The following is a 27,167-nucleotide window of genomic DNA, read 5'->3' on the forward strand; positions in this document are numbered from 1 at the left end:
GGGGGGGGAGCGTCCCGCGGCCGTTACCCTCGCCGTCCTGATGCCTGGACGTGTCCCAGGACAAAGCAGCTTGGACACAGTGGAAAACTAAATCATTTATTTTGTATTATCTTTTACCCAGACAATCAGAAAAATGACAATTCTTCCTCTAATCTATGAAGTGATGATACAAACACAAAAACTCCTCTAAGAGAAAGGGGGGGAAAGCTGCAGCTGTAGTGGTTCTGAGCCGACCCAGATGCAGACAAACGTCAGTACTGACCCACTGTAGTGACCAAATAAGCCCAGATTTCTGCTCGTCACCTTCTGTCTCTACATTCAGTCTGGAATGACTCCACGTGAAGTTTAACCTTCAGCTGCAGCTGTTGTGGTGAAGAGGCCAATAATAGAGCAGCGTCAGCTAGCAAAGGCTCCGGAACCGGAACCAGAACCAGTCCAACGTGTCAGCACTTCCTGGGCAATTCCCATTGAAGGATGTGTAAATGGAGAGCGGAGGAGACTGAACCGACGTCCCATTCCAGACCGAAGAGGCAGAGCCGATATGTACACGCGGGATTCTGTTCTGAGCTTACAGTAAAAAACTACGGGACTACAAAGTACATGTGCTTCTTCTGACAAAAATAAAACTCTACACAGACATTTCTGCAGTTAGATCGACAGTCTCCTGTCTCTTCTGAGGTAGTAAGTAAGTAAAAACACCATTAAAGGCAAGAATAAAGAACAATACACCACTGAGATATGTGTGTACCTGGTCCTTCAAAGTTGAACTCAACAGTGGTAAAAACTGCCTAATTACACGTTAAAACTATGTCTAATTATTTCTCTTTTGCAGAAAGATATATGTCAAAGTAGAGGTAGAAAGTTTGAATTATAATGCCAATATCTGATGCTAAATAAAGAGTTTAGATTCATAAAAAAAATCTACTTTTATACTTTCAAACTAATGGCACAAATAGGAGCCAAAAATAACTACAAGTAAATAGAAATGAAAGAAAAAGCCACGATTCTACGTGGTTGGAGGAACAGATCAAATGTGGTTAAGTGCTTCAACCCTGTCGAGAGGTCAGACACTCTTCAGAGGCTCGGCAGTAGCATTTAAGACATTGGTGCAACACTCTGGAGCTTGGATCCAGCATCAGACGGTGGCGTGAGGCGGAAGCGGTCGCCCCCGACCAGCCAGCTGTCGTCCTTCAGTCCCCATAGACGCGTCCACGTGTCCTTCGTCTGTCCACTGCAGCGGAGGCCTCTATCAAACATTATTACTCCCCAGCTCTACGTTTCCTGAGATGCTTACAGCAGAGAGGAGGCCAGAGTGTGTGTGTGTGTGTGTGTGTGTGTGTGTGTGTGTGTGTGTGTGTGAGTGTGTGTGTGTGTGTGTGAGGGGGGTGGAACCTGTTGTGTCACCCGGCGCCACATCGTCTCAGGACCGGCGGCAGCGCAGCGTCTCGTGTCCTCAAGTGCTCTGGAAAGGTTGGAATTATGAAGCTTCCTGTTGTTGCTAAGGTCAGGAAGAGCAGAAACAGAGAGGTCCTGGTGGATCAGGGGGATCAGGTGGACCAGGTGGATCAGGGGGATCTGGTGGACCAGGTGGAACGGGGGGGATCAGGTGGACCAGGTGGACCGGGGGGATCAGGTGGACCAGGTGGACCAGGGGGATCTGGTGGATCAGGGGGATCTGGTGAACCAGATGGACCGGGGGGATCAGGTGGATCAGGTGGACCAGGGGGATCTGGTGGATCAGGGGGATCAGGTGGACCGGGGGGATCAGGTGGACCAGGTGGATCTGGTGGACCGGGGGGATCAGGTGGACCAGGTGGACCAGGGGGATCTGGTGGATCAGGGGGATCTGGTGAACCAGGTGGACCGGGGGGATCAGGTGGACCAGGTGGACCGGGGGGATCTGGTGGATCAGGGGGATCTGGTGGACCAGGTGGAACGGGGGGGATCAGGTGGACCAGGTGGACTGGGGGGATCAGGTGGACCAGGGGGATCTGGTGGATCAGGGGGATCTGGTGAACCAGATGGACCGGGGGGATCAGGTGGACCAGGGGGATCTGGTGGATCAGGGGGATCTGGTAGCAACGCTCACCATACCGCAAAGTGCTTTATGTGTTCCTTATAGTGAGGACAGAAAAGGTTCTGGTTCTGGTTCTCTCAGCTTATCTGGGGACTTCCTCAGAGCTTCAGGTGCTTCATGTTGCAGGAACCAGTTGCAGGTGTTGGATGGAGGCTCCTCCTGAAGACCATCCCATCATCACCAAGCCTGAAGTAAAGCTTCCGTCTGAACACCTGAGCAGCTCTGAGGTCAGTAGCCTGGCCGGGGGGGCGGGGGGGGGGGGGGGGGGGGGAGCTGGTTCCACTGGCGACACATGATCCAGTGGAACATGAAGTCCCATCACGCCTGAACGGTTTAAAATCCTAATTAAAATAAAACCTAAGTGCCTTTTCAACTATTAATGCTAATAAAAGAGGAAAAACAACCTGCTGGCTGGAAACTGCAGCTCAAATCAGGAACGCTAAAATCTCAACAGCTGCTGAAACTGAGAACTTTGCTAAACTTCACTGATGTTCCCGGGGGGGGGGGGAGGGGGGGGGCAGCTTCGCCGCCGCCGCCCTCAGCAGACGCCGCGGCCTCCTCACGGCCGCCGTCGGTGCTCATCGCATGGAGACCGAGTCAGTTTCAGGTTAATGCACGCGTGATGCGTTCAAAGACTCCTGTAACAGTCAACACCAAACTCCTGGGGGGGGGGGGGGGGGGGGGGGGCTCAAGTGCATGGACTGAAGAGGATTTCTCCATTTTGGTTGCAATGACATCTGCATTTGCTCAAAAGGGTCACGCTTGCTAATTAAATAATGAGGTAATACTGATGAGGTGATGTGTTGTGTTCATAGAAAATAACTAGCATTAGCATCGTTAGCACTGGAGCTACGCGCGGGAGTGAGAAGAAGAAGAGCCGCATCTCTTCATCACTGCTGAAAGGCCTGGTAGTAGTGAGGTAGAGCGCTGGAGCTGCTCATCGCAGGGCTGTTGTACGACTGAGGTAGCTGGCTGTGGTTGTGGCCCCCGGGGCCCTGGGCCACATGAGCCTGGGGGGGCTGGAAGAAAGGGAAGGGCCCTGGAGGCTGGGAGGACAGCCCGGTGGAGGGGGATGGAGATGAACTGCTGGTGGTCGCAGGGGGGTAGCTCATCACCAACCCACCCATCCCCATGTGGGGGCTGTAGGGGGGCAGGCTGAAGGGCAAGAATCCCAGCAGGGGCCCCAGGTCCATGTTCGTGGTGCAGGACAGCTCAGCGGAGGCGATCGCAGGACTCCTGGACAGCAGGTGGGGGTCGCCGCTGCCCCCCACCCCTTCACCCAGCACTTCACGCTGGGGGGAGGCAGAGGACGAGGCAGAGGAGTTGGCCGCACTCAGGTGAGGTGGGGGGGCGCTCTGCAGGTCCAGCAGGAAACTGTCCACTTCAGCACGTGGGTATGAGGTAGATCCATGCTGGTACCGGCTCACGTTGCTGTAGGGCTGCGGCGCCTGCGGCTGCTGCGGCGTCCCGGGGGGCTGCAGGTGGTGGTGGTGGGACTGGGGGGTCATGTGGCGCCCCACGCTCATGCTGGGGGCCAGGGAGCCCTGCATGAGGCCGTGAGGGGGGCCCAGTCCAGGGACCGGGTTGGCCATGGGGTAGGAGTTGTACATGTCCCTGGAGTAGGTGTCCATCGTGTCCTTGGGGACCGTGCTAATGTCCGCGTTAACGGGACTAGGCTCCTCCTTCACTGGGCACTGGGGGGCGGGGGCAGGGGCGGCGGCAGCCATGGGCGTGCAGGGGGGCATCAGCCCCGCCTCCTGGGCGTGGCTCTTCTTCAGGTGACGGGTCAGGTGATCCCTGCGGCCGAAGCGCTGCGCGCAGCGCGGGCACAGGAAGTCCCGGCGGCCCGTGTGCACGACGGCGTGGCGCCTCACGTCCTTGCGAGTATAAAAACGGCGGTCGCACCTCTCACACGAGTACTTGCGCTCTCTCACGGGCACGGCGGCGTTGGCGCCCACCTCGGACGGCGGCGGTCGGTCGATGTGGCTGCCGAGGTGCTCCAGCAGCGATGGCGCCCCCTCTGGACAGGGCACGGCGGCGCCGCCCCCGTGGGCCGCCACCACGTGGCGCCTGTAGCCCAGCTGGGTGTTGTACTGCTTCCCACACTCCTGGCAGTGGAAGAGCTGGCGGCTGGGGGGGGGGCCGTCCTGCAGCTGGCTCTTCAGATGGTCCTGCTGGTGGAACATGGCGGGACAGACGGAACAGCGGCGGCTCTACCGCCACACGGGGACACGGGCCAAGAGCCTGAGCAGACACAGACAAGACTCATGAGGATCCTCCCGACCATCAGAACACCCGGGGCTCGTTAGCGTGCTCCAAGGACGTCCAAGTGCTGCTCGTTGACGGTGTGGCGGGCTTTTGTGGCGATGACTGGCGGCCTGTGCTGCCCGACTGAGGCAGCCTGTGTCCAGCTCTGGGTCCGGGCGACAGCAGCTGCCATAGCAACCCCGAAAGGGCTGCGGAGACGAGGAGCTTGGGAAGCTCTGACTGGATCTGTGTGTCCCTGAGAAGAGCTCTGTGTGGGCTCGGGTCGGCGTCAGTATTCAGCAGTCACAGAGGAAGCGGGTCAGAACCTCCGCAGACCTGCAGGACAGAAACACAGTCAGCCAGGAAGGTCCGAACGGACCCGGGGCTTTGTCCAGGTCTTCTGAAGCCAGGAGGAAGAAACGAGAGGAAAACACAGCTGGAGCTCATCTGCTGACAGTTGTTAACGTTTATTATAACGATTATTATAACGTTTATTATAACGATTATTATAACGTTTATTATAACGATTATTATAACGTTTATTATAACAATTATTTATTTATCGGGAAGTCTTGGTCATGTAAAGCAGCTGGAGCTGATCTGGGTCAGACCGGGTCTGATGGAGGACCAGACCGGGTCTGATGGAGGACCAGACCGGCTCAGACTGGGTCTGATGGAGGACCAGACCGGGTCAGACTGAGTCTGATGGAGGACCAGACCGGGTCAGACTGAGTCTGATGGAGGACCAGACCGGGTCAGACCAGGTCTGATGGAGGACCAGACCAGATCAGACCCGGTCTGATGGAGGTCCAGACCCAGGTCAGACCGGGTCTGGTGAGGGACCAGACATTTGTCTAGGTTCTACAATCCCTGTAGGAATGAATCCTTGATGCAGCTTCATTTTCATTCAGGGGGGGTTCGTGAATTAGGCGGCTCCGACGGAGAAGCGGAGCCCAGGCTGCTGCGGGGCCCGGGGCCGGGGGCCGGGCCCGGGGCTGCAGTGCCATCTTGTGGGTCCTCAACATGGAGCCCAGTTTAGAAGTTGACGGTTTCGGACACTTTGGGTCACTTCAGGGGTCGCATCTAAAGCCGGGCAGTAACGCGCAGCCTGGGCGCCTCCGGGCGGACTGTAGCCGCCTGGGGGGCTGCGGCAGCGGGACGGGGGTCGCGTCCACACCGGGGCTAAGTTTCTCTGCTAGCCGAGCGGAGCGCACAAAAGTCGGCGGCGGAGGCGAAGCTGGCCGTGTTGCTGGGCCGGTTGCGGTGGTGCTGCCCCGCTTTCCGACCGCACGACGGCGTGAACGGAGGCTGCAGCGAGTGTGCGTGAACTTTGCGGGTCTGTGCGCCGCCTTAAAAGCGCAAAAAACAAAAGATGTGGCTCCGCGGAGTTGGACCGGAGTTGCGGCTAACTCCGCAAATGTTCCCCAACTGGCTCAAACTCCGGCCCGGCCTCACCCACACCGAACACACGCTACTCACCGAGTGGGCCTCGCACCAAGTCCCCGTCCAGCCTCGGTTCCGGGTCCAGATGGACATTTTTGGAAGAGTTGAGCGGTGTTTGTCTCAGTCCGGGCCTGGACTGGTGGCGCCGCGCTGGGAGCCATGCATTCTGGGAGAGTGACGTCACCGCCAGTGGAAGCTCCCCAAAACCAGTTGACTTTCAGCCGCCTGGACTGGCCCGAGTGTTCGGGTCCGGTTCCGCCCAGAGGTCACCCGTCTTTGAATAAATGTTCATTTCTAAAGCCTGGCCAGAACCTTCAAAGCTGACTTGGTTCTAACCAGAACCAGTAGAGAACCAGTAGGAGAACCTATAGTAGAACCAGTAAGAGAACCTGTAGTAGAACCAGTGGGAGAACCTGTAGTAGAACCAGTAGGAGAACCTGTAGTAGAACCAGTAGGAGAACCTACAGTAGAACCAGTGGGAGAACCTGTAGTAGAACCAGTGGGAGAACCTGTAGTAGAACCTATAGTAGAACCAGTGGGAGAACCTGTAGTAGAACCAGTAGTAGAACCAGTGGGAGAACCTGTAGTAGAACCTATAGTAGAACCAGTGGGAGAACCTGTAGTAGAACCAGTAGGAGAACCTATAGTAGAACCAGTGGGAGAACCTGTAGTAGAACCAGTAGGAGAACCTATAGTAGAACCAGTGGGAGAACCTGTAGTAGAACCAGTAGTAGAACCAGTGGGAGAACCTGTAGTAGAACCAGTAGGAGAACCTGTAGTAGAACCTATAGTAGAACCAGTGGGAGAACCTGTAGTAGAACCAGTAGGAGAACCTACAGTAGAACCAGTGGGAGAACCTGTAGTAGAACCAGTGGGAGAACCTGTAGTAGAACCTATAGTAGAACCAGTGGGAGAACCTGTAGTAGAACCAGTAGTAGAACCAGTAGGAGAACCTACAGTAGAACCAGTGGGAGAACCTGTAGTAGAACCAGTAGTAGAACCAGTGGGAGAACCTGTAGTAGAACCAGTAGGAGAACCTGTAGTAGAACCTATAGGAGAACCAGTGGGAGAACCTGTAGTAGAACCAGTAGGAGAACCTATAGTAGAACCAGTGGGAGAACCTGTAGTACAACCAGTAGGAGAACCTATAGTAGAACCAGTGGGAGAACCTGTAGTAGAACCAGTAGGAGAACCTATAGTAGAACCAGTGGGAGAACCTGTAGTAGAACCAGTAGTAGAACCAGTAGGAGAACCTATAGTAGAACCAGTAGGAGAACCTATAGTAGAACCTGTAGTAGAACCTATAGTAGAACCAGTGGGAGAACCAGCAGGAGAACCCGTAAGAGAACCTGTAGTAGAACCAGTGGGAGAACCTGTAGTAGAACCAGCAGGAGAACCCGTGGCTACGTGGGTTCTGGCTCGCTGTCCTCAGCAGGACCGGCTGCGTGAGCAGACACACCTGAGGTGTCTTTGGACCTGGATGGAACCCAAAGAGAAAAGCCCCTGGAGCCGAGGAGCAGAACCCAGAACCTTCAGCAGCGTCTCGGCCGACGCCTCTGCAGGTTCTCTAGTAGAACGTCTGAGCTGGACGGGCTCGAAAAGCCCCGTCACACCTGGTTTGTATCGGTGACTCGCGCACAGGTGAGAAACCCAGGTGATCCAGGCGGGAGGGACGTGATCCCTCAGGCGCGTGTCCCTGAGCGTGGTCAGAAGGTGCGTGAGTCGCCTCCAACACCTCCCGCGTGGTCACGCACCGTCCCGGATGTTCCGCGAACCTCGCGCTGCTGGGAGGGGTCTCGTTCACCAGGCGGCTGTGATGCGCGTGTTCAGATGTTTGCGTTCCTGCGGAGGCGCTGACCTTTGACCCCCTCGTTGCGTTCCACGGAGGCTTGTCCTGCAGCAGCTCGGAGCCCCGCAGACCCGCGGTCCACACGCACGCACGCCCGGCGCGCAGCTCGTTGTACGGCGGAGAGGCCCCGCACCCCGCAGCCAGCACCGCAGCGACTCCGCCAGCCTCCCAGACCCGCCGGGAGCCCTTCGCCATTTCGCCCCACCGCCAGCGCGTCGAGGTCGCTTTGTAGAGGCTCCGCAGGCGAACGAGGACCGCAGCGCCGCCATGAAGGACAAGCAGAAGCGGAAGAAGGAGCGCACCTGGGCTGAAGCGGCTCGCATGGTAAACGCCGCCGATGGCTGCTCGTGATGCCTTCATGGGCTCGTGTGTTCAGGTGTGTTGTTGTGTTTGGGGATTCTGCTCACGACCGCCGTCCGCTCGGCTCTCGGCCGGTCACTGCGCCCGCTCCCGCGGAGCCCGCGAGCGGCTCGCGTTTCACAGAGTTCCCGGCGACAAGAGGCTGCTTTTGATATAAAGACGGGTCTGTTTTAGTTGGACGGAAAAGCCTACGCAGCAAGCTAACGCTGCCTAGCACGCTAACGTCCTCCTCGTAGCCTCAGCTCTTTGTTTGCTAGGCAGGAGGATAGCGAGCTTTAGGCTAAATATCGGGCCAACCGATGGTGTATTATGCTCCAGCGGCATGTTTATGTTCAATATATGATTGAGTTGTCGGTGAAATGTGGTCTAGATAACCGCACCACACTCCTTTAACACCAACGCCGCATAATTCCGGCTAATATTGTTGACCACAGCGCAAGCTAACATTAGCTTAGCCAGCAGCTAACGGTTGTTGTCTCCATCGATATTCACCACGGCCTGTGTGAGGAGACCCGGCCAGCCCCGGTGCTCCTGGCTCACGTCTCTGTCCTGATAGCCGAGCCACCACCATTGTTACTTTTTTGAATTTGCCTTGAGTTACATGAAATGCTCAGTTAGCCAGCGGGATGGGGTGGGGGGGTCCGGGTAGATACCTGGAGCCGATAAATTAAGTCGCGGACAAGTGAAACCAGCGGAGATTTGGCCAGAATGGACGTGGACCTGGACGGCGAGTGTCCTGGCCCAGGTGTCCTGCTGCTCATGTGTCCTGGCCCAGGTGTCCTGCTGCTCATGTGTCCTGGCCCAGGTGTCCCGCTCATGTGTCCTGGCCCATGTGTCCTGGCCCAGGTGTCCCGCTCATGTGTCCTGACCCATGTGTCCTGGCCCAGGTGTCCCGCTCATGTGTCCTGGCCCAGGTGTCCCGCTCATGTGTCCTGACCCATGTGTCCTGGCCCAGGTGTCCTGGCCCATGTGTCCTGACCCATGTGTCCTGGCCCATGTGTCCCGCTCATGTGTCCTGGCCCATGTGTCCTGGCCCAGGTGTCCCGCTCATGTGTCCTGGCCCAGGTGTCCCGCCCATGTGTCCTGGCCCAGGTGTCCCGCTCATGTGTCCTGACCCATGTGTCCTGGCCCAGGTGTCCCGCTCATGTGTCCTGACCCATGTGTCCTGGCCCAGGTGTCCCGCTCATGTGTCCTGACCCATGTGTCCTGGCCCATGTGTCCTGGCCCAGGTGTCCCGCTCATGTGTCCTGACCCATGTGTCCTGGCCCAGGTGTCCCGCTCATGTGTCCTGGCCCAGGTGTCCCGCTCATGTGTCCTGACCCATGTGTCCTGGCCCAGGTGTCCCGCTCATGTGTCCTGACCCATGTGTCCTGGCCCATGTGTCCTGGCCCAGGTGTCCCGCTCATGTGTCCTGACCCATGTGTCCTGGCCCAGGTGTCCCGCTCATGTGTCCTGGCCCAGGTGTCCCGCTCATGTGTCCTGGCCCAGGTGTCCTGGCCCAGGTGTCCCGCTCATGTGTCCTGGCCCAGGTGTCCTGGCCCAGGTGTCCTGGCCCAGGTGTCCCGCTGCAGCCTGTTAGCAGACACGACCAACCGACGGCTGCAGGTTCGAGTCCCGAGCAGAAGCAGCAGGCGTCCAGCACCGTCTCACATGTGGGACCCTTCAGAGGGGAGGTCTAGTGAGGGAAATACTGAAGTTATAGGTTCTAAATAATGACCAAAATATATTTAAACCTCCAGAGACGCAACAAATGACGTCTTTAAACGGTATAAACGAGAAAATCACAGTTTACGGCTGATTTGATATCAGTGGTTAAATATTTCTGCATTTTGGGAGGTTTTCAAAAAGAGCTGCGTTTCCATGACGACCAGAATAAAAAAATAAAATGGCTTGATGTAAACTCACCAGTCAGAAGTGTTGTGAGCTGAAAATCCCCAAACAAGCAGCTTAAAGACGTTTCGGTAGCGTTGAGATGAAAGAAGAAGAAGAAGAAGAAGAGATTTATGGGCTGTTTTCTCCTCCAGGTCCTGGAGAATTTCTCAGATGCTCCCATGACTCCCAAACAGATTCTGCACGTTATCCAGACCAAAGGGCTGAAGGAGATGAGGTCAGAGACACACACACACACACACACACACACACACACACACACACACACACACACACACACACACACACACACACACACACACACACACAGTAGTGCTGTGGCCCAGGACTACCACCGTTTCCTGTTGGCTCTGAACTGAGGGGCTGCAGCAGCGTTGATCAGTGGTCTGCTGTGACCACGACCTCTGACCTCCAGACCAGATGAGTCACGCGGCGTGAAGAGCGCAGCAGAGCTGATCAGTCTGAGCTGCTCTTCAGTCCAGAGGAACCACTGCTGCTCACCAACATCTCACTGACTCTTGGTTTTGTCTGATCAGCTGTCAGACTCTTGTTCTTTCTCTCCTCATGACCGGCTGCTGCTGCACGGCTGCTGCGCCACACAGGAGGTAAGCTGGGACGCTGCTGGTCTGGTCTGACAGATCTGGGTTTGAGAGTTTATATCTGGTTTTGAGAGTTTATATCTGGTTTTGAGAGTTTATATCTTGTGCTGCCGAGCGGCTGTAAAGCTTTGGAAGCTGCAGTACCGCGGCCCACCAGCAGGGCCTGAGCGTCTGTGTGTGTCTGCAGTGGGACGGCTCCTCTGGCCTGCCTGGTCACCATGCTGCACTCTCAGGTCCGAGGAGATCGAGTCAAGAACAGCATCTTCTTCAAGCTGCCGGGACGGATGAGCCTGTTCACTCTGAAGGTACTGACCCGACTGTCCGAGCACGCCGACGGCTAATTACACTCGGGTACACCCAGGGTCCAGAACGCTGATCCAGGACGTCCTCCACCTGCTCTCTGTGCTCCTGGGTCAAGACAGAACCACCCGAACCAGTGACCATACCGCCATAACCAGTTGCATAGGAATAACTGATCCGTCTCGCTCTGCAGAAAAACGCTCTGCAGTGGACAAAGACGGCGCCGGAGCCGGAGACGCCAGCGGAGGCGACGGGCAGCAGCAGCACACCCGCGTCCAGCAGCAGCACCTCTGGGTCGGCGCCGCCGCCCGTGGCGCCCACCGAGGCGGCCGAGCAGGAGAGCTGCGACTCCAGCGAGACCACGGCCACGGCCAGTGGCGACAACGACGGTGTGTGTTAGCTGGTGTCAGAGGCAGCCCTGCGGGACGCCTGCGTGCAATAACCGCCTGTGTCCTTCCTCTGAAGCTTCGGTGGATGAGAGCTCGTCCAGCGCCTCCTGTTCCACGGAACCGCCGGCGCCCTGCAGCAGCCAGCCCCAGACCCGCCTCAGCAGGGCCGCGGGACAGCAGGGGCGCACAGAGACCCAGCACACCCAGACCAGACTGAGCCGCTCCAGACAGGTCAGCGTGCCAGCAGGGACCCCCCAGGGGGACTGTGGGGGCTCCAGCACTGTTCCGCCACTGTTTCTGAGCATGGACGTAACAAACCTGCTTCTGCTCTTCCAGTCAGGGAGACAGAGGAAGAAGGCCGTAATGATGCCCCGGGTTGTCCTCACCCCCCTTAAAGTCAACGGAGAACATGTCCCCCCAGGTACGCCGCCCCGCGGGGGCGTGGTCCATGAACGCCAGGAGGAGGAGAGTCACGCCTGTTTGTTCTGTGACAGGACCCATGAAGAGGAACCGTGGAGGGCTGGACGTGGACTTCGAGACGCCCGGTTCCATCCTGGTCAACACTAACATCCGAGCGCTCATCAACGTGCGCACCTTTGCTGCTTTTCCTCCACAGTCCCAGCAGCAGCTGCTGCAGCTGCTGCCCGAGGTGGACCGACAGGTAGGACCCCCACAGGCGGCTCGTTGCCGGTGTGTCTGCAGAACGGTTTTACCTTCAGTGACTCTGTCCTCACAGATCGGGCCTGATGGGATGGCCAGGCTGAGCAGCTCAGCCCTCAACAATGAGTTCTTCACCCACGCCTCCCAGAGCTGGAAGGAGAGGCTGGCGGAGGGTACGCTGCCCCGTCAGCCCAGAACCTCCGGAGCAGGTTCCATCCCTTTGTTTTGATCTGGGTAGACTTAACGGCTTTGATCTCTTTGATCTGTAGGTGAATTCACACACGAGATGCAGGTGCGCTTCCGACAAGAGATGGAGAAAGAGAAGAAAGTGGAAGTGTGGAAGGAGAAGTTTTTTGAGGAGTACCATGGACAGAAGTAAGTTGAGCTCCTCGGGGGGGGGCTCAGTCCACTCAGAATATTAGTGTAGGAGCGCCATTTGAGCGTTACCATGGTAACGGCGATGCACAGACAGACATGGGTGTGTTTGTGTGTAGATCGGGCCTGACCAAGGAGGAGTCTCTGAAACTGACCATGAGCGATGCCAGCGAAGTTTCCGCCACTGTTCTGGACAGCGAGGTGGGTGTGGTCAGGAGCGTCACCCCCAAGAGGCGCAGCGTGGGTCGACGGAGGAGAGACGGAAGGATGAGGAGACGCACGCGGGCCGACCTTCGCCGCAGGGCCCGCCGGAGCCGCTGCAAGGCCACCACCTCCACCCTGCAGGCCACGGAAGCAGCCGAGGCCGGCGCCACGTTGGAGATGTCCTCCGTGTCTGTGGGCTCGCCCACGGCCGACGGCACCGTGGTGCAGGGCGAGGTGGTGCTGCAGGCTGAGGACGGCGTGGAGATCCCGCCCGAGAGTGTCGGTGGGGAGCCAAAGGCCACGCCCACCCCGGAGCCAGTCACGGTGCCACCTCCCACCCCCACCCCTACTCCCACCCCGAGCCCAAGTCCCAGCCCCGCCTCCACCAGCGCCAACGAAGAGCAGGAAGTACCCGTTTGCCTGCTACCGGAGGAGGCCACGCCCATATTGGCTTCAACATCCTCCCCGTCCTCCTCCTCCTCCTCCTCTTCATCTACATCTTCACCTGCATCCTCGCCCTCCTCGCCCTCTGACAGACAGGGAGCGTTTGCCACGGGCCTGGACTCCTCTTCATCCTCCTCCGCGTCCTCCAGTGTGGCGGTCGCGGTCGATCCCTTGGACGACGCCGCTTCTGTGGCCACCTCCATCACTGGCGGAACGGCCACCAGCAGCCGGGAGAGCAGCCCCTCCGCCAGCCCCGCCTCCACCCCTGCGCCCAGCTCTCAGCTCAAGGACCAGAAGAGGAGACCGGAGGAGTCCCAGACCTTCCCCGAAAAGAGGCCGCGGCTTGACGACCGTCAGTCCTTTCGTACCACAATTGACGGTGTCAGTTCAGAGAAGCCGCAGCCGACAACAGAAGAGCCCAGGGTGCCGCCGATCCGGGTGAGAAGCACGCGCTTGGTGAAATGTTGTTGTTAAAATGTCTAATCTAGCAGCAGATGGAACGTTCTTAGCTGCATCAGAGCTGCTGCGTTTGGAGCCTTTGTCCTCGGTTCTTACTTGTGCCTCATCAATGTCTCTCCTCTCTCTTCAGATTCAACTGTCCAGAATCAAACCTCCCTGGGTCAAAGGACACCCCACGTATCAGATCTGTCCCCGCATCGTGCCGCCGGGGGAGGGGTCGCGGCGGCCGGGGACGGGGGGCGCCCGCACACTGGCGGACATCAAAGCCCGCGCCCAGCAAGCCCGCGCCCAGCGCGAGGCCGCTGCTGCTGTTGCGGCCGCTGGAGACGGGCCACCACCGTCAGGGGTCCGGGTGCGGCCTGCTGCTGGGGTACCGGATAGCAGCAGTGGACGACGAGCACAAGAGCATCCGGGACCTATCGAGCCCGGAGGAGGAGGAGGAGGAGGAGGAGGAGGAGGAGGAGGAGGAGGAAGAAGGGGAGGTGGTCGGATGGAGGAGCAGGGATCGTCTTCGGACGCTAATTCGTCTGGAACACAACTACAGCGTCCCAATGTAGACCCAGAGCAACACTCGTCTCCCTCCCCATCCACCACCTCAACAACACTGTCCCTGGACCCCCCACCGACCCCCACGTCCCCTCTGGAGGAACCGGCTGAATGTTCAGAATCGGCTGGGGAAGTACAGGCAGCGTCCGCCAGCACTCAGACCTCCTCTGAAGGACTTGCAGACAAATCAACTGGCCCCATTTCTCCACGGCCCGACTCTCTGCCCGAGTCCACCCAAAAGCCCCCCCCCTGAGGGGACCGAGCGCGTGTCTGGGAAGCCCCCACTGGTTCCCACCTCCATCCCTGATTCCCTTCCCAGGTTCGGGGCTCAGGGCGTTGATGTTATTCATACCCTGGCCTGTCAGAGCAAAGATCAAGTCCTGGAGAAGGAGTCTGGCCTGGGCGGGGTCATCCAGCACAGCTCCCAGCATGTGGACCCCCAGGAGAAACCCCACGTGGGGCCACGCTCTTCACAACACTCTGCAGTGGACAAAGATGACGATGGAGGGACACACAGTGACTCCACTGAAACTGCTTCTGATTGTGAGAATGAAGGTCAGGAGGACCACCTGGACCAGGACTGGGGACCCCAGAGAAGCAACCAGAGAAGCGGCCAGTTGGTCATTTGCAGCCCCCCTCCTCATAACCAGCAGCCCGTCATCCAGGCCCACACGTCTGGTCGTCAGGGTCACAGTGTCATTCAGCCCTGTTTCCCCCAGTCCCAGGACCACCAGGCCCCTCCACAGGGGCTGAGGGACACCAACGTTGTGGTCAAGACAGAGCCTGGAGACGGGTGCAGGGTCTCCCGACACGCCGACGAGCCGATTCAAGTAGATCTGAAACCCAGAGGAGCGTCTGGTCCGGCCAGACCCGTGTCTACTGTGGAGGCCAACAACCCTCTGGTCACCCAGCTGCTGCAGGGTAGTCTGCCCCTGGAGAAGGTTCTGCCCCCACACTCTGCAAACAGGCTGGAGATCAGCCGCGTGCCGGGCCTCAGGCCCGCGGGCACCAGGACCGTGGCACCAAACCATCCCGATGCTTCGGCCCAGACCTCAAGTCCAGACCTGAGCAGCACATCTCCCACAGGCCGCCCGGAGATCCCAGCTGCAGCCCGGTATCAGACCCAGCAGCCCCCCGGGGCCGTGCCGGTCATCACGCCCCTCCCCCCCTTCTCCTCATCCTCCTCTTCATCGCCAGCATACAGAAACAAGTCAGAGCTGAACTCTCAGACCGGCCTGGAGTCCGTGGCCATAACAGACTTGCATGGACCTCAGCCCTCCCAGGGGGCCACGCCGGACCGGCTGCAGCGTACAATGCCCGATGGCCCCTCCCCTCCTCACGGGGACCCCTGCCCCACCGAAGTTGCCCCACCTGTGAAGATAACCTGGAGGTCCCCGCAAGCCGCTCCTCCCCCGAATCACCAGCAACGGCTGTCTCCTGGACCCCCAGTCAAGAGTGAGGCCACGGTGCGCCCCCCCTGCCAGGCGCTTGCCAAATCCGCCCCCATTAAACCCCTGCACATTCCCAAAAAGGAACCTGGGAGCTCCATGGACAGTTACCTGTGTGGGGGGGCGATGGAGGGGCTCCTGAACATGGAAATGACTTTGGCCAGGATGGCAAAGAAGGAGCACAACAAAGTGTCCTACTCCTCCACCTCGCCGTCCTCGTCCTCCCCTTCGCCCTCCCCCGCCTCCTCGCTGCCCTTCCTGTACGGGAAGCTGCCCAAGGGGGGGGGCGGCGGCGGACTGAGCTACACAGCCAACGTGTCCGTCGTGGATAATGGCGGTTTCTCTCGGAGCCTGGCGGACGGCGTGCTCCAGCTGCGCCCCCGCCAGGGCGGCCTCAGCATCCAGGCCTTCGCCGACAGCGCCGCCGAGGAGGTGGCGCTCAAATGCTCCTGCCGCCTCAAAGCCATGATCATGTGCCAGGGCTGCGGCGCCTTCTGCCACGACGACTGCATCGGGCCCTCCAAGCTGTGCGTGTCGTGTTTAGTGGTCAGATAGTTGGGGGCCGGTGCACTGAGGGCCGGGGGGGGGGGGCAGAGACTGTACAGACACCTGAGGGGCCCCACAGGCCCCTCCTCAGGTGTGGGACCGGGGGGGGCGGAGACTACAGACACCTGAGGGGCTCCACAGGCCCCTCCTCGGGTGTGGGGCTGGGGGGGCGGAGACTACAGACACCTGAGGGGCCCCACAGGCCCCTCCTCAGGTGTGGGGGCGGAGACTACAGACACCTGAGGGGCTCCACAGGCCCCTCCTCAGGTGTGGGGGCGGAGACTACAGACACCTGAGGGGCTCCACAGGCCCCTCCTCGGGTGTGGGGCTGGGGGGGCGGAGACTACAGACACCTGAGGGGCCCCACAGGCCCCTCCTCGGGTGTGGGGCTGGGGGGGCGGAGACTACAGACACCTGAGGGCCCCCCAGGCAGCATTGCCTTGTATTATACAACTGATCTGTATTTTTGGGTTGTTGCAGATTTTTTGCCCAGTTGTATTGATGGTATTATTGTTATTATTGTTGTTCTGTTTATATTATTATTATTATTATTATTATTATTATTATTATTGTGAATTTGAGGCATAATGGATTGTAAATTGTGCCTTTTTGTTTTACTCACAAACATTTACCTCATCTTATTCCACCTTCGTCACGCGGTGGCCATCATTGTTTTGGGTCCTCGTTTCCTCGGCAGACGGCGACGAATTTTGTCTCTTTGCGCAAAGAAGTATTTTTTTAACCATTAAAAGGAGTAAACGACAGCGGTTTGTGCCTCCTTTACTGAGACCCCCCCCACGCTGGAAATGAGGCATTTTATCTCACTCTGAAGGTGCCGTTGTGGCTCCGCCTACTTTTACCTGCTTAATTTCATGACTGTTGAAGTCACCTGGTGTAAAAGTTCCAAAGGCTCCGATGGACGTTTACTGCAGGTCACCTTTTATTCAAGAGCAACTTAAAGACTAATTCACACACAGTCATTAACACAGACGATACAAATAAATATTCACCATCACTTTGTTCTTCTTCACCAAATAAATAGCAAATAATGTGCAGCTTAATATTAACGGAGTATTGCAATTTACTCAAAGGTTTGTGAAAATAAAAGAAATCATATAAACAGAAGCACAAAAAGCTTTAGAAAATTATTAAAAAACTTTCAGTTACAAAATATTTGCACTTAAAAACATCCCAGTGTTTTTTTAAATAAATAAAATATATAAAACAATTCATAGTTGATATCTTAAAATATTTCCTCTTTGTTCAACAGTAGAGGAAACGCTTCCATCCTCTTGATCACCATTTTAAAATCTTTAGGTAAAATTTTTAAATAATATAAATAAACAGAAGGAACAATAAATAGGCCAACAAAAATATCACAGCACAAATGAATAAATATATTAAACACTATTAAACCAACATTTGAAAAATACTTAAATAGTTTCACAGCAATAGTAAGAATGAAGCTACAAACTAGTCCTGAAGGTGCAACATCACGTCTCATGGAACACTATCGACATTATTGATGGAGGTGCACGAATGTGATCGGCTCAGGCTAAATACTGACGTCTGTGGCCTCACGCTCACAGGGACCGCCCACTCCTGCCACGCCCACTCCTGCCACGCCCACTCACCCACAGCTGCTCACACCCACCATCATCACCCACTCACTCATCACCCACTCACCCATCACCCATTCACCCACTCACCCGTTCACCCATCACCCATTCACCCACTCACCCGTTCACCCATCACCCATTCACCCACTCACCCATCACCCACTCACCCATTCACGCATCACCCATTCACTCATCACCCACTCACCCATCACCCATTCACCCACTCACCCATTCACCCATCACCCACTCACCCATTACCCACTCACCCATTCACCCATCACCCATCACCCATTCACCCACTCACCCATCACCCATTCACCCACTCACCCATCACCCATTCACCCATTCACCCATCACCCATTCACCCATTCACCCATCACCCATTCACCCATCACCCATTCACCCATCACCCACTCACCCATTACCCACTCACCCATTCACCCATCACCCATTCACCCATCACCCATTCACCCATTCACCCATTCACCCACTCACCCATTCACCCATTCACCCATCACCCATTCACCCATCACCCATTCACCCATTCACCCATCACCCATTCACCCATCACCCACTCACCCATTCACTCATCACCCACTCACCCATCACCCATTCACCCACTCACCCATTCACCCACTCACCCATTCACCCATTACCCACTCACCCATTCACCCATCACCCATTCACCCATCACCCACTCACCCATTACCCACTCACCCATTCACCCATCACCCATTCACCCATCACCCATTCACCCGTGCCATCATAAAGCAACATGCAAACATCAAAGAAAAGCAAATAACCAATGACAAATGAGAAGAATTCAATTTACATACAGTTTCTAAAGGCTCAGGAAAAGAAAGGTTAATGTGGTCACTGAAGCTCCGCCCCCTGCGTCACACCTCAATGCCCTTCACGGCCTGGTTGATGGACTCCAGCAGAGCCCGGTTCTCCGGGTTCTGGTAGCAGTCTTTATTGGTAAACATGTGAGTGAGAGCTTCAACATACGTGTCGAAGTTCTGCTCCGACATCGGCTCCTGCTGGAAAAAGAAAGTCATTTACCCCCCCTGTCCCAGTATGACCAGTCCCTCTGTCCCAGTATGACCAGTCCCTCTGTCCCAGTATAACCAGTTCCCCTGTCCCAGTGTAACCAGTCCCCCTGTCCCAGTATGACCAGTCCCTCTGTCCCAGTATGACCAGTCCCTCTGTCCCAGTATAACCAGTTCCCCTGTCCCAGTGTAACCAGTCCCTCTGTCCCAGTATAACCAGTCCCTCTGTCCCAGTATAACCAGTTCCCCTGTCCCAGTGTAACCAGTCCCTCTGTCCCAGTATAACCAGTTCCCCTGTCCCAGTGTAACCAGTCCCTCTGTCCCAGTATAACCAGTCCCTCTGTCCCAGTATAACCAGTCTCTCTGTCCCAGTATAACCAGTCCCTCTGTCCCAGTATAACCAGACTCTCTGTCCCAGTATAACCAGTCCCTCTGTCCCAGTATAACCAGACTCTCTGTCCCAGTATAACCAGTCCCTCTGTCCCAGTATAACCAGACTCTGTCCCAGTATAACCAGTCCCTCTGTCCCAGTATAACCAGACTCTCTGTCCCAGTATGACCAGTCCCTCTGTCCCAGTATGACCAGTCCCTCTGTCCCAGTATAAACAGTCCCTCTGTCCCAGTATGACCAGTCCCTCTGTCCTAGTATGACCAGTCCCTCTGTCCCAGTATAAACAGTCCCTCTGTCCCAGTATGACCAGTCCCTCTGTCCCAGTATGACCAGTCCCTCTGTCCCAGTATAAACAGTCCCTCTGTCCCAGTATGACCAGTCCCTCTGTCCTAGTATGACCAGTCCCTCTGTCCCAGTATAAACAGTCCCTCTGTCCCAGTATAACCAGTCCCTCTGTCCCAGTGTGACCAGTCCCTCTGTCCTAGTATGACCAGTCCCTCTGTCCCAGTATAAACAGTCCCTCTGTCCCAGTATGACCAGTCCCTCTGTCCTAGTATGACCAGTCCCTCTGTCCCAGTATAAACAGTCCCTCTGTCCCAGTATAAACAGTCCCTCTGTCCCAGTATGACCAGTCCCTCTGTCCTAGTATGACCAGTCCCTCTGTCCCAGTATAAACAGTCCCTCTGTCCCAGTATAACCAGTCCCTCTGTCCCAGTATGACCAGTCCCTCTGTCCCAGTATGACCAGTATGCAGTGTGTTCTCACCATGGTCGGCAGGCGGATGTTGGCCAAACTGCGGATCAGGGCCTGACTCAGGCCCGACAGCTCCAGGAACAGGGCCTCATTTCTCTCCTCAATCTGTTTGTTCTCCTCCTCCATGTTCTTCAGGTTCTTCTCCATGGAGGAGATCTACAGCAGACACAGATAGTCAGGCTCCAGACCTCCTGCTGGGGGACCTCCTGCTGAGGGACCTCCTGCTGGGGGACCTCCTGCTGGGGGACCTCCTGCTGGGGGACCTCCTGCTGAGGGACCTCCTGCTGAAGGACCTCCTGCTGGGGGACCTCCTGCTGGGGGACCTCCTGCTGAAGGACCTCCTGCTGGGGGACCTCCTGCTGGGGCCACCTGGCTGTTCCTACCTGAGTGTGCAGGTTCATCATGTCTGCCTCCATCTCTGAGTTGGACTCGTTCAGCTCGCTGATCTCCGTGTTGAGCTGTTTGATGTCCTCATCGTTGTCCAGAACTGAGAGAACAGGGAAGTTGTTCAGTTCTGGAGAAGCATCAGACCTTTACAGGTTTTGAAGAACAGCTAGTTTTTACCATCGCTGGCTCTAAACTTTGCAGTGATAAACTCATCTCCAGGTAACTTTGCCTTCTTCTTATTGGCTGACGCTCTGGGACAACCTGAGAGACTGAGAGGAGAAGCTGATCAGGACCAGTTGTCCTGCGTCAAGACTGAGGACAGAAACTGAGAGGTGCAAGAGCTTTACCCACAATCCATCTGTCCGCCCCACTCTCAGCCTGAAACGGACGATTTTAAACTGGATAATTGTAAACTAGACTATTTTAAACTGGACTATTTTATACTGAATTATTTTAAACCAGACTATTTTAAACTGGATAATTTTAAACTGGACGATGTTAAACTGGATAATTGTAAACTAGACTATTCTAAACTGGACTATTTTAAATTGGACAATTTTATACTGAACTATTTTAAACCAGACTATTTTAAACTGGACTATTTTAAACTGGACTATTTTAAACTGGATACTTTTAAACTGGAATATTCAAACCAGACGATTTATACTTGACAATTTTAAACTGGACAATTTTAAATTGGACAATTTTATACTGAACTATTTTAAACTGGATAATTGTAAAATGGATTATTCAAACCAGATTATTTAAATTTGACAATTTTAAACTGGACTATTATAAATTGGACAATTTATTCTCAATAAACAATTCATCTGTTTCCTATAGAATTGCACCTCATGAACAATAATGTGTGTAAACACCACACAGATGAAAGAAATCTTATATATTTTTAGTTATTTTCTATCTGTTCTTCTCGATGTGGTCACTGATCGTTCATTGCAGTCGGCTGCAGGTACATAAACAAATTTCACTTTATATTTTACTGCGTATTAATGTGACTAAAAAAATGATTTTTTTCTCAACCTTTTCAGGCATTTATGGGACAAAATGGATTTAGGTTAAAGTCCAAATTAAGACTGAGCTAATAAAAGTGCTGAATAACATTAATGTGAGCAGAGACTCATCCAGTCTTACTGGATCTTGGTGCTGCCTTCAATACTCAACCAGAACATAAAAAAACTGCTGGACAGACTTGAAAATGGTGTAAGTTTCTGGCAGCACATGAAATTGGTTCAGTCTTACTAACTACTAACTAACTTACTTACTAACTACTCTGCGCCACTTAGTAATTATGAAACGGAGCATATGAAAATCACTTGTGGAGTTCCCCAAGGGTCCGTCCTTGGGCCTCTCTTATTTAGCATTTATTTGCTCCCTCTGGCTCAGATTGTGGAATATTATATCATTTGCTATCATTTTTTTGCAGATGACATTGCTCTATATATGAGTGTAAGCTAATGACAGCGGCCTCCAACCTGATGCTGAATAACTATAACTTATTATTGGAAGAGTGTGTTTACAGGTCTCACCACTTGTCTATAAAGCACCGAAGGGTCAATATATATTTCAGATTTACTGTATGTACTGTATGCTCCGTCCAGACCCCGCAGGTCCTCAGAGGAGGTTTGCTCCTGCTCTCCAGGACCAGGTGCAGCAGCTTCTAGTTGCTGCTCACTTGTGGAACACCTGAACACCTGTGGGCTGCTGTTAACCTTTATTATTTTTAACAGATGAGGAGAGTTCCATCTCTCAGTCTCATTATTTTAATAAAGTGTTTTTGTTTTAATGTATCTCTGTTTTTGTTCTATCTTGTGAAGCTCTGGGAAAGTCTTTGTGTGAACATTGTGGACGTAAACTTGCTTTCATCTACTCAAACTGGTGACAGAAATATTTAAATCAGCTTTTTGGCTGATAAATGGCTTTTTAAAAAAAACAATGACATCATTTTAAAACAACTGGAAATCAATCACACAGTTCAAGGTTAGGGATGAACACTTTCTGCGCTCCGATACCTTCGGTGAGTCAGGAAACTGCCGTTAGCGTGTCCGGAGCCGTCGCAGCCCGGCGTCGGGCAGGTCGGACCCTCCGCTTTGAAGGCCTTCCAGGAGAAGGGAGTCCCGTTCAGAAGCCCCTCCTTCTGGCGGCGTGCTGCCAGCGGACAGCCGTAGGCACTGCGGTGGGTGGCGTACTTCCCACTGATGTGGCCCAGACTGTCACAACCAGGAACTGGACACCTGGCGGGGGAGGTAGGGGTTAGTTCTGAAGGGCAACAAAGGAAGATTTTCTTTTGATCGCTCACCTCAACAACTCCGAGTCTTCTTTGTCGTCCTTGGTCGGTGTTGCTTTGACCCCACTTTTCTTGGCTCGAGGACACCCGGACAGACTGGCAGAAGGAGCAAAGTTAGCAACGTTTCAGCGGAGTGAAACAGCAGGAGGAGGCAAACGGGAGTCTAACAGTGAAGAACCCGTTTCTCCTGTCGTAAATGATTGAGGACTTTTACGGAGCTTCTACCTCCGATGGGAAGCGTAGTTTCCCGTGATGTGTCCCGATCCGTCGCAGCCGGGAGTCGGACACCTGAAACACAGACAGTCTCTGCTGTCACACAGCTGCAGGATAAAACCACGTTTCTGCCTGGGTCAGATTCAGAGTTGCGGAATTAAGACTTAATTTTGCTTTGAAAGGAGGCCAGAAGAAGAGCTGCAGCTACAGTGTTGGAAACGTGTTGGGGTGAGAGACGGATGAAAGCGGACATACTTCAGTTCAGCTGTGTGGGCAGCCATTAGGGTCCGAAGTGATTTATCAGCGAGAGGACAGCCTGACAGACTGGAAGATCAGAGAGGTTAAAGAGAAAACATCAGAGAGGGAAACAGATGGAGGAGAGGGTGTCTGAGTGAAGGAGAGGGAAACACTGGAATTCATTTACTCTCTGATCTCTGAGGAGGCATCAAAAGCTGAATTTGCGTAATCTCAGCTTAAGTGACATTAATGTTTCTCAGTCTCAGAAAGAAGCTTCAGCCCCAAAGACGGGTGGATTTCTCCACATTCGCCGGTCCAGACGATGTTTTTGTGGTGGAATAACTGGACCAGCTGCTTCAAAGCTCAGTCCAAAACTACATCAAGTCCAGTCACACCAAGACCTCTGAAGGAAACATGCTCCAGTCCGCGCACAGCTCGTACCTTCGGTGGGACGCGTAGTTTCCTGTTATGTGTCCGCTGCCGTCACAGCCGGGAGTTGGACATCTAGAGACCGAGACAAAGAGCAGAGCTGATGCTGAAAACAGATGTGCCAGGATGGAACATCTGGAGGTTTGTTCAGCACAAACTTACACAAGAAGCTCCTTCTTGCTGTCTTTGGCCTGAAACTTGACCTTGAAGCTGCTGGTCGTGACCTCTCCCGGGTACTTCCTGTCCTCCAGGTTGTCTTGGTCCTCTTCCTCAGCATCTGATGAGGTGTATGACGGAGCTGCATACTCCACCTGGGGACGGGAAAGAGTCGCCACAGCTGAGGAACACGGTGGCCATCAAACACCTTCAGGTGTGTCAGTGCAGACGTTTTTTGGAACACATCAACACAATGTTTGGACATGTCAACATGAATATAGGTGTAATATTGGGGATCCAGGTGCTGTTGGAAGCCTGTAGACACCTATCAATCATCTGATAGAGACCTCTTCAGTACCTCTTCATGGTCCTCCTCCTTCACACCAGTTTGTGTGGTGAAATCAAGAGGCTCCTCCCACTCTGGCTGAGAGTGGCCCTGAGACAAGGTGGCTCCAGTGAGCTGGGAGGACGACGAGGAAGAGGAAGGAGGCTCTGAGGCCTGGAGACCCTCCCTCTTTGTCTTCTTCATGCTGAGATCCAGGGTGCCGTTCTCATCCACTTCGATGTCGGACTCCTGCCAGGTTCACAGACACAGATGTTGGACACAGCTCAGCATGGAGAATCGCTCTGGAAAAGAGTCAGAGAACCTTGGAACAGGGCTCCCTGGACACGCTGCAGAGGCTCTCTGGTCGCTCCCAGCAGCGGGTGGACAGGTTGAGGATGGCGGTGGCGGCCATGTGGGCGGCCTCTGCGTCTTGGCTGTAGTCGTAGGTGGAAGATGTGGCGTTCTTAGAAAAGCCCCCCGATGCGCTTTGACTGGGAGACGAGGCCTTAGGGAATGACTTGGCTGGGTGGGAACAGTGGAACCAGAATGAGAGGACACAGATGCCACCAGGAGCTGGGAGCTGAGCAGCGCTTACATTTGAAGGCTTTGGGTGATGTTTCAGTGCTGCTGGGTGTCTTTGGAATCAACGTGCGCTTTCCAAACACCTGGACATCAAAGCTTGCATAGTCAAAAGACACCTTGGAGTATTTCTCCAGCTCCTTGGCCAGGTTAGCTCGAGGTGTGGTGGTCACGGTGTTGGGCCGGAAGCTGCCATACTGAGGGATCTCCAGCTGCTTCACAAAACACATGGGCCTGCAGGAGAAGCCGGCGCCCGTGGTGAGACAACAGTGGTCCAACAAAATCAAAGTGGTGCACCTGCGGCCGGTGTAGGAGACACAGACACACGTCTGACCTGAGGACTCTGTCAGAGTTGGAAGAAGCTTCGCTGGCCGGCGGCTGTAAGTGAACCTGCTTGTCCTGCGTCTTGTTCAGCTTCGCTGCAGCTGCTATGGGGCAGCCGGAGAGGCTGTCGGGGGAACAAGGTGCACCAGGTTAGGGTTAGGGTTGGGGCGACACAGGTGACTCACAGGTGACTCACAGGTGACTCACAGCTGGAGCAGCTGGAGCAGCTGCAATCATGTACAACAGAACAGCTCACATCTGCTGAGAGGAGCTGATTCACCAACATGTCCAGGGTGTTAGTAGAATTAGAGAAGAAGAGACTACCTGTGTGAGTGTGTGTGTGTGTCTGTGTCTGTGAGTGTGTGTGTGTGTGCGTGAGTGTGTGTGTGTGTGTGTCTGTGAGTGTCTGTGAGTGTGTGTGTGTGCGTGAGTGTGTGTGTGTGTGTGTGTGTCTGTGAGTGTCTGTGTGTGTGTGTCTGTGAGTGAGTGTGTGTGTGCGTGTGTCTGTGTGTGTCTGTGTGTGTGTGTCTGTGAGTGAGTGTGTGTGTGTGTGTGTCTGTGCGTGTGTGTGTGTGTGTCTGTGAGTGTGTGTCTGTGAGTGAGTGTGTGTGTGTGTGTGTCTGTGTGTGTGTGAGTGTGTGTCTGTGAGTGAGTGAGTGTCTGTGCGTGTGTGTGTGTGTGTCTGTGAGTGTGTGTCTGTGTGTGAGTGTGTGTCTGTGAGTGTGTGTTGTATTGACCTGCGGTGTGTGTTGCGGTTACTGTTGACGTGGCCTTGGCCTGTGCAGCCAGGAGTGGGACACTTCAGCACGTTCTCATGCATGGCCAGGACTACACACACACACACACACACACACACACAAAGATCACAGCAGGGTGTCAGCAGTAGTTTTAGTACTGTCTCCTGTCCCAGATGAACAGAAGGAGTTAGTAACGCATTAGTTGTAGTTATTGTAAGAAGAGAAGGGAGTTACTGACTCTCTGGAGGAACTCTATCTTTGTGAGGACATCCGGACAGGCTGCGGTGGTGTGGGTACAGCCCGGTCACATGACCCGTCCCGTCACACCCTGGCGTTGGACATTTCACTTCCTTCTTGTCTGAACAGGGATGAGACAGTGAGACGGATGTGCCGGTGTAGCTCGGCGCCCTGCAGACGCCCTCACCTTTACCGTAGTAGGCGGAGCGGCGGGCGGCGCCGGCGCCCTGCGAGCTCCTGCTGGAGCTGCTGTACGGGTGGTACTCCGGGGAGCTCTGCACCTCCTCACCGCCCTTCACCTCCCCGGCCTTCAGAGCGATGGCCTTCTCCAGCAGGCCCAGGTTCCCCCGACTCATGTCCCAGTTTTCTGAGTCATCTGTAATTCCTGAGCCTTCTGAGACACGATCCTGTTCCACTCCATCCTCCTCCTCCTCCTCCTCCTCTTCCTCCTCCTCCTCGTCCTCCTCCTCATCATCTTCTTCATCATCATCTTCTTCTTCATCTTCCTCCTCAGATCGGACTTCTATGACCACTGTAGCCGGAGATGCTTTAATGGAGTCTTGGTCATCCTCGTCCTCCTCAATCATCAACTCTCCCTCCTCCTTTTCGTGGCCGTGCTCCTCCTCTTCCCGCCTTTCCTCCTCCTGCTCCTCCTCCAGTTCCTCCTCATCCTCCTCTTCCTCAGTCATGGGGGTGCAGATCTTTTCTTCCCTGAGTGACACCTCAGGTTCAGATCCCTGAGTGTGCGGACTAAAAGTGTACAGAGTGTCATTGTCATGGTGGACCACCCTCTCTTCTGCCTCCTCTTCTTCCTCCTCTTCTTCTGGTTCTTCCTCCTCCTCTTCCTCTTCCTCCTTCTCCTCCTCTTGCTGCTGCTCCTCTGCTACTTCTTTGGCCTGATGTTTGTAATCTCCACTGGAATACTGATGATCAGAGTTTTCCTGGTTGATCATTGGCCTCTCCACCACTGTTGCTTCTTCGGGAACCTCTCGTCTTTCCCGGTGCTCTTCTTCGGTGGTTTTTGTGACGTCCTCTTCATTCTTCTCCTCTTCTTTTGTTTTTGTGAGATTGATGACCGTCATTTCTTCTTCCAGTTGCTCCGACACCTGATCTTTTGTAGTCAGGCCACCCTCCTCTTCCTCCTCCTCCTCCTCCTCCTCTGGACTTGTTTCCTCCTGCTGGTGACCTTCAGCAGCAACTTCCTGCGAGACGTCTTTGTTCTCACATTGGTTCCCTGAAGTCGCTCCATCATCTGCAGAACAAACCTCTGAGTCTGGTGGAGCTCCTGCTGGTGAACTTTCTGCTGGAGATTCAAAATGTGGATGAAAATTATTTCCTTGATCATCTCCAACATCACGGTGAGAAGCTGCAGCAGACTTCAGACAACATCTCCAGCAGCTCTTCTCCTCCCCAGTAAAACCAGTCCCTCACTCCGCCCTGTCCCAGTGTAACCAGTATAAAACCTTCTCTCACCTTTTGTTGCTTCTGCTCTGATCTTTGAGGTGGGTTTCTTCTTTTCTCTCAGCTCCTCCTCCTCCTCTGCCTCCTCCTCTCCTTCCTCCTCTCCCTCCTCCTCTTCCTCCTCCTCGT

The 27,167-nt window shown here is 54.7% G+C and overlaps 3 protein-coding genes across 11 annotated transcripts in view; 1 reads left to right on the forward strand and 2 right to left on the reverse strand.

The window, feature by feature from the left end:
- Window positions 1–80: 80 nt before the first annotated feature.
- LOC101071320 (zinc finger protein PLAGL2-like) lies at window positions 81–6,218 on the reverse strand. The gene is made up of 2 exons (XM_029833331.1): window positions 5,804–6,218; window positions 81–4,660 (listed from the first exon to the last, which is right to left on the reverse strand). The coding sequence occupies exon 2, from the start codon at window positions 4,261–4,263 to the stop codon at window positions 2,968–2,970; it is 1,296 nt and encodes a 431-aa protein (XP_029689191.1). The 5' UTR covers window positions 4,264–4,660; window positions 5,804–6,218; the 3' UTR covers window positions 81–2,967.
- Window positions 6,219–7,346: 1,128 nt separating this feature from the next.
- LOC115249154 (putative Polycomb group protein ASXL1) lies at window positions 7,347–16,600 on the forward strand. The gene is given in 12 exon segments (XM_029833721.1): window positions 7,347–7,940; window positions 10,001–10,084; window positions 10,651–10,770; window positions 10,959–11,154; window positions 11,231–11,385; window positions 11,491–11,575; window positions 11,649–11,815; window positions 11,891–11,987; window positions 12,084–12,189; window positions 12,309–13,275; window positions 13,427–13,969; window positions 13,971–16,600. Coding segments are annotated over 12 exon segments (4,452 nt in total). The 5' UTR covers window positions 7,347–7,883; the 3' UTR covers window positions 15,846–16,600.
- A 1,592-nt stretch (window positions 16,601–18,192) lies between these two features.
- The window catches only part of LOC115249242 (myelin transcription factor 1-like), a 12,012-nt gene continuing 3,037 nt past the window's right edge, over window positions 18,193–27,167 (reverse strand). For 3 of the 9 annotated variants that reach the window (XM_029834299.1, XM_029834296.1, XM_029834295.1), the window contains exons 6-22: window positions 27,051–27,167; window positions 25,579–26,880; window positions 25,341–25,431; window positions 24,614–24,727; window positions 24,296–24,513; window positions 24,023–24,222; window positions 23,734–23,949; window positions 23,382–23,530; window positions 23,232–23,294; window positions 22,809–22,877; window positions 22,566–22,628; window positions 22,353–22,436; window positions 22,066–22,287; window positions 20,213–20,304; window positions 20,032–20,135; window positions 19,661–19,804; window positions 18,193–18,495 (exon numbers count right to left, since the gene is read on the reverse strand). The exon at window positions 27,051–27,167 is cut by the window's right edge and continues 128 nt beyond it. In XM_029834299.1, coding sequence (XP_029690159.1) covers window positions 18,352–18,495; window positions 19,661–19,804; window positions 20,032–20,135; window positions 20,213–20,304; window positions 22,066–22,287; window positions 22,353–22,436; window positions 22,566–22,628; window positions 22,809–22,877; window positions 23,232–23,294; window positions 23,382–23,530; window positions 23,734–23,949; window positions 24,023–24,222; window positions 24,296–24,513; window positions 24,614–24,727; window positions 25,341–25,431; window positions 25,579–26,880; window positions 27,051–27,167 — 3,392 coding nt within the window. In that variant the 3' untranslated portion in view covers window positions 18,193–18,351. The remainder of the gene's footprint in view (window positions 18,496–19,660; window positions 19,805–20,031; window positions 20,136–20,212; window positions 20,305–22,065; window positions 22,288–22,352; window positions 22,437–22,565; window positions 22,629–22,808; window positions 22,878–23,231; window positions 23,295–23,381; window positions 23,531–23,733; window positions 23,950–24,022; window positions 24,223–24,295; window positions 24,514–24,613; window positions 24,728–25,340; window positions 25,432–25,578; window positions 26,881–27,050) is intronic. The other 6 variants (XM_029834304.1, XM_029834303.1, XM_029834300.1 and 3 more) reach the window with 6 other exon arrangements.

Source organism: Takifugu rubripes, chromosome 3 (assembly GCF_901000725.2).
Source record: "Takifugu rubripes chromosome 3, fTakRub1.2, whole genome shotgun sequence".
NCBI classification, from domain to species: domain Eukaryota; kingdom Metazoa; phylum Chordata; class Actinopteri; order Tetraodontiformes; family Tetraodontidae; genus Takifugu; species Takifugu rubripes.